Source organism: Oreochromis aureus, linkage group 3 (genome assembly GCF_013358895.1).
Source record: "Oreochromis aureus strain Israel breed Guangdong linkage group 3, ZZ_aureus, whole genome shotgun sequence".
NCBI lineage: Eukaryota > Metazoa > Chordata > Actinopteri > Cichliformes > Cichlidae > Oreochromis > Oreochromis aureus.
This window is the reverse complement of record NC_052944.1, coordinates 21,748,539-21,754,731: the sequence shown is the minus strand read 5'-3', so window position 1 is coordinate 21,754,731 and position 6,193 is coordinate 21,748,539. Positions and strand designations below refer to the sequence as shown.

The 6,193-nt window shown below is 41.1% G+C and overlaps 1 protein-coding gene across 1 annotated transcript; it reads left to right on the top strand.

The window, feature by feature from the left end:
- The first annotated feature begins 209 nt into the window (after positions 1 to 209).
- LOC116313235 (cornifelin homolog B-like) lies at positions 210 to 5,505 on the top strand. Its single transcript, XM_031730855.2, has 5 exons — positions 210 to 456; positions 1,384 to 1,405; positions 1,739 to 1,852; positions 4,364 to 4,509; positions 4,750 to 5,505. Exons 3-5 carry the CDS (start codon positions 1,741 to 1,743, stop codon positions 4,912 to 4,914), a joined length of 423 nt encoding a protein of 140 aa, XP_031586715.1. The 5' UTR covers positions 210 to 456; positions 1,384 to 1,405; positions 1,739 to 1,740; the 3' UTR covers positions 4,915 to 5,505.
- Positions 5,506 to 6,193: the final 688 nt, after the last annotated feature.

Here is a 6,193-nt window from a genome sequence, read left to right as displayed (position 1 = left end):
ACCTCTATGTTCGCAAAATAAAAAAGTAGCCCAGCTACATCGTGGCAGAATAGTAATATATTAAAAAGCAACATTTTCTATAGACTTTGTCTGCTTGACCAATTGTCTGTGAGGGTCTGGGCAGGCTGGGGCTGGTTCTGTTTTTAGTTTATGCTTGGTATGCTGTGGGCGGAGCTGTGGGGGCTGAGGTTTGTTTCACTCATCTGTGTTTGAGCTCCGTCATTGGGGCGGCGTATTAAGAAGAAGCCAGAGTGGGAGTTGTTATTGCAGCATTTGTGGTAACATTTAAACATTTAAAGTTCTCTGGTGTATGTCCCTGCTGCTGTACTTCAAGTTGTAACCTTGTTTCCTGTGATCTTTCACTCATCTGGCCGGACCGCATCACCATATCTGGATTCTCAGAGAAACTGAACCCTGCAAATATTAAGCTTCCTGGATTAAACTACAGTGTGACAAGTAAGCAGTATCCATTTGTTCCCATTTATTAATTTAGTTACAGCCAGATTTAGACTTATTTATCTCTAACTTCTCTTTTCTCCATCTTTCTTTTTTTTAAAGCCTGTCATGTCAGGCACTTTTAGTAAACACATGGTCTGAATGCTTTGTTGAGCCAAACACATTTGCTTTGCCAAGTGGAGCGCTGTAGACTCTGTATAGGCTCCTATTGTTAGTCATTTTAGTTTATTTTATTATTCACATTATTATCAGAGTGGTTATTATGCCATGGCAGACAGGGGGTGAGGGCCAGGTTGACAAAAGACTGAAGAAGAGATCATAACAAAGACAAGAAGGAGGAGGGATAGAAAAAGAAACGAAACAGAAAGAGAGAAAGAGGGGAGGGAATGGGATGAATGCCCATAGTCAAAAGAGCCCCAGACAACCAGACGCAATGGGCGGTCCACCCTGGCAGAGGACGGTGGCCATGGCACGATCCTAGGAATAGCCAGATGTGGTGGCTGTGTGCTAAAGAGGTTCAAAACACCCCAACTGCATCCCCTGAGGGCACAGGCCAGAAATCATGCCACAACACCTTGTCAGGTCCAGCATTGGGGGGCTAGAGCCTATTCCAGCTACTATGGGGCAGGCTACACCCTGGACATGTCGCCAGTCTGACAAAAGGACTAACTTTATTGATATTTACGTAAAACAAAGAAATTAAAAAAGAATTTATAAATGAATTTACTAATGCACACTTTATTGCACAATTAATTATTCAATCTAAATTTTCATGTCTGTGACTCTCCTGGTCCTTCAGTGTGTGTGTGTGTGTGTGCATGCGCGCGTGCGGAGCTTTTAGCACACTTGACCTCCACTTTCACTTCCTCTTTCTGATTTGTGGCGAGATCCTGAGTTTCCCAAACGTCTCATTTTGTTTTTTCTCAGAGAAAGAGAGAAGAAGAAGAAGGTAAGACATTCTTTCTTAAACTGATGAAGTGAATCATTGTGAACTCATGAATGTAATATTTGATGTTTTTTTTGTCAGGAAGACATAGTTGCAATACATCAATGTAAATATGATGTCATTTGCACGGTAAACTATTTCCTCTGTACTGTACACAAATCAGCTGTACAGCTGGTGCAAGGTATTTATAGTGATTCATATGGACAGCCACACTGTGGGCTAATCTATTTCCTTTGTCATATTTACATATTCTAGCGTTAAATGTCTTTATACGCAAGAGCTATAAGCACTAAAACATTTCAGTCTGTGTCTTCATTTCTGTCTTGTTTCCTACAGTCATGGCTACCATCCACCAGCAGACCACTGAGGTGGTGACAGTCACCAGGGCTTTTCAAAACTCTAGCCAATGGAGCACCGACCTCTGTGACTGCTGCTCTGATATGGACACCTGTAAGTGAACCCAGCAAACTCGACAAACAGCAGTGATTTCTGCATGAGCGATTTCCTCAGACTTTGTTTCAGACTTTGGTTGCAATAAGGTAGCAGAGAGTCTAAATGCAGTAAAAAATCAAGAAGATCTTTTTGTGGATAAAATATCTGAGACTATCTCATAACAATAACCATTTAGTAGCATTATGGAGTCAGAGTTCCCTAAGTGAACTGGGAAACTAGTCTCTGAACACTTAAATGTCTCTTTACATAAAAACTCCTATTTGTGTTGTTATTAAATAGTATATTAAAAATTGTAGACCTCTGTGGTTTGACTCAAAGCTGAAATAGCTGCAAATCAGCGTTTTATTTGATCCACTGGGACATCCAAATAACATTACAATGGTAGACCAGTGCAAACTTGCTGGATCACAGTGGCTTCATGGTAACATTTGGAGGCCTTTGCGTCACAATGTAAATACATTCGTATTGAGCATTACTACAAACAAACAAACAGCTGCTTCTGATAGTGCTATTCTCACATATGATTGTATCTCTATATTGATGAAGTGTTACAGTCAGACGTAATATTTACTGTCTAATCAAACATTCATGAGGCTTTAGAAAACTTCATAAAGCCACTGTGACAGCAGCGCCATGTGTGACGACATAGAGGAGTGCTGCAGTTTAGTTTAACCTTCTGAAATTTAATGAACGCTATAACATGACTGACCTAACATGTCATGACATTATCAACAGTGTGGAGGCTGTGGTGAAGGTGTTTCTGCAGGTAGAAGCAAATGTCTTTTCATTGGCTGAGTAAGAGCCGCGAGGATGAGGAGCCAAACACTGGACCTACAGGCAGGTTGTTAAAAGGACTATTTTAATTTTAGCTGATTGGAAACTGGAACGAACTCATGCCATCCACCAAAAAAGTAAAAAAAAAAAAAGGTAGCTGAAAACTTAAAATGAACCACTCAATGAGTGAACACAAGCAGAACACATGCAGATCATGAGATGTGAAGAGGAAGCACATGCACAGGGAACACACAAATTGAAAGCAAGAATGAGAAGTCTTTAAATACCCAGAGAACTAATTGAAACCTCTAAAAGCACATGAAGGTCAGATAGGCAACATTCTCAGGGTTTGGCATTTCCTCTCTTTCTTCCTGTCTTTTGGTTTCTAACAAAGCTGCCAAAAAAACAGGACAAGGGTGAACTAAAACAGCAAAGTTGTCATGGTCCTGTGTCGGTGACCCAGTGTTCTGTGTTTTGAATTATTTATAGTCTTTGCTTCATTATTGCCATGACAAAAGTATGTGTTTTAGTATACACTGCCATTTGAAACATTAAATATAATTTCAGACAATTTTATAATTTCATTACAGCAGCTCAAAGTGGTAGTTTTGTTGTGCATGCGTGCCTGACAACATTGACATGCTCCCAGATCTGGACCAGGGCATCTCTGAGCTCCTGGATAGTCTGAGGTGCAACCTGGTACTGTCAGATGGACCGAAACATAATGTACCAGAGGTACTTCACAGGATTAGGTCAGGTATCGACTTCAACATCCTGCATACTTTCGGCACGAGGCCAAGCATTGGTTTCATCCTAATGACAGTCAGGGTGTCCGGTCTGTGTGTCCCTCCATGGATATGCCTCCACAGACCATCTGTGACCCACCAGCAAACCACTCACGCTGAAAGATGTTACAGCAGCATAACGTTCTCCATGGCTTCACCAGATCCTTTCACATCTGTCACATAACCTCACAGTGAACCTGCTCTCATCTGTGAAAAGCACAGGGTGCAAGTGGTGGAGCTGCCAGTTCTGGTATTCTATGGCAAATTACGCTTCGCAGTTTCAGGCAGTGAGCACGCTAGAGAACATCAGGCCCTCAGGGCACCCTCATGAAGTCTGTTTCTGATTGTTCGGTCGGAGACTTTTACACCAGTGATCTGCTGGTGGTCATTTATAGCTTTGGCAATGCTCATCCTGTTCCCCCTTGCACAAAGGAACAGATAAATGTCCTTCTGATGGATAAGCGGCATTCTATGGACCTGTCCAGCTCTCCTGGAGTAAGTGCCTGTCTCCCGGAGCCTCCTCCATGTTCGAGACTGTGTTGGGAGACACAACAAACCTTCTAGCAAAGCCCCATATTAATGTGCCATCCTGGAGGAGTTGGATTACCTGTGGTAGATTTGTAGGGTCCTGGTATCACCTAATGCTACCAGTAGCCAAATGTGAAACTCATGAAAAAACAGTCAGAAAAGATGAGAAAGGAAAAATGTCAGTGGTCTCCACCTGTAACACCCTTCCTGTTTGGGGGGTTGTGTCATTGTTGTTTCTCTTGTGCAGCTATTCTTAATTTCATTAACATCAAAGTACCTGAAACTGATAACCAACCTGCTACTTAACTGACCAGATCAATATCCAGGCGAATTAACTGATTGGATGTGATAATCTGATTGAAAAGTGCTCCTTAAATCTTTTTGTTGTGCAGTTTAAATCTGTATATTTTTCTGTCTGAAGGTTGCTGCGGCTTTTGGTGTTTCCCCTGCATGCAGTGCATGACAGTTAGTAAACATGGATGGTGCTGCTGTGCACCACTCCTGGATATTTGCGGCGTGGTGTCCTGCTTACTCCGCCAGTCCATGAGAGAGCAACACAACATCGAAGTAAGGCTGGGTTAGGGATGGAGGGGCTGTGTTACAGACAAGATTTAAAAGATGGATGTGGCCACTAGAGGAAGTGAAGTTTTGAATCTTCCACATTGGCTTCATTTTTAAGCCCTGGAGGTTGCTGCTTGATTTTCTTTCTAGTCATGTTGGTTTGAGTCCAGAATAATTAAAAATCTGTGTGTCTTAATGGACTGGATGCCAGCGCTGTTGCTTATTTTGTTCTTCTCCATCCTGCAGGGTTCTGGCTGTGAGGACTGGTGCACAGTACTTTTCTGTTACCCGTGTGCCTGGTGCCAGATGCATCGTGAGCAGAAGATCAGGGAGAACCAGCCCGCCAGCACAACTGTGGTCACCACGCAGGTCATTCGTGGATATGGTACAACCAGTGTGGCTGTTGGCTAAGGGCCTATGTCACCACTGAAGCCATATTTTTTGACTTTTGCTGACTTATTAATGTGCCGAATGGTATATGAGGAAAGATTTGTGTCTGGCCATAAAAATACTTCTATTTTACACAATATTGTGGCTGAATTTGTAATAGTCTTCTTCTACAGAGCTGAGTTTAACCAGTGTTCAAATAAAAACTATTCAAATTCACTATTCAAATAAGGACATCGTAAGTAAGACCTTCCATACTACTCTTTATATACTCATGTTATAATGAATTTACTGTACACTGGGCGATGGTCATTACCCATTGCTCGTTTTTGATGCACTTCCCAATCACACAACACTGCTTTGTGCTTATTCTTTGACAGTATTTACATCTATCTTTGTGTTCCTGCCATCATCAGTATAAACAAGGTGACTTCCATCCGCAAACTCATCATTGTAATTAGTTCCAGCACTTCACTGTAACGCACTCTCCTTCTACTTTGTTTTTCTCATGATTAGTCCTGCAGTAATGAGGGGTGGGTAAGACATTTGCACAGTACTGTATCTGTTTTATTTGAAAGTTGAAATCATTAAACTGATTAAATGATTCAAACTGTTTGAAGTCATTTTACCTCCAGTTTCTTTAAACCAGCTTTCTGACTGGCTGTCAATCGCAAACAGAACGTGAAGCTTTAAATATTTTCTACATTTGGCAAAATAATTATTAGATAAAACTGAAATGTATTAAGTGATAGAATTAAACAGTTTGTTTTTAGGGCTATCATTTAGTGTCTGACAGGACTTAAACTTTTAAAGGGGAGAAGATTTGCTCACATGTAAATGTGTTGCCTTTAGATTATAGTTATATTAGTCACGATTCAGTGATTAAATCATGAATGGAGCATTTCTCTATGACAAATCTACCTTTACATCATTTGTTTGTATGTCAGCTATATCACATAAAAAGTGCAAAGTCAAATTACTGAGAAAGTGGAACTTGAGAACTGTTTTACTTCTTTTAGAAATGTGAAACTATAGGATCTGGCAGAGAATGAACCTTCCACGTTTCTCTCTAGTACTGTCGTATGCAAAAGAGGTGGTAAGAGATTATTTTAGGGTGGTTCATGCCACCCGTGTAGATCCGCCCCTGTCTGCATCACACATGTTGGTTAGCAAGAGGAAACTCCTCTTTTATGAAACTAAAAGGCTAATGACTGATCTTAGAGAAGTAAAAGCAGACCAGAGGTTTATCTAAAATGTGCATGCGCAAACCTACAGAAACTAGTTACTGACCACTCAGCTTGCT

Coding starts and splice junctions, on each gene's coding strand:
- LOC116313235 (XM_031730855.2), top strand. CDS start 1,741: ATGGCTACCATCCACCAGCAGACCACTGAGGTGGTGACAGTCACCAGG. Junction 1,853..4,363: donor CTGCTCTGATATGGACACCT/GTAAGTGAACCC, acceptor TTCTGTCTGAAG/GTTGCTGCGGCTTTTGGTGT. Junction 4,510..4,749: donor GAGAGCAACACAACATCGAA/GTAAGGCTGGGT, acceptor TCCATCCTGCAG/GGTTCTGGCTGTGAGGACTG.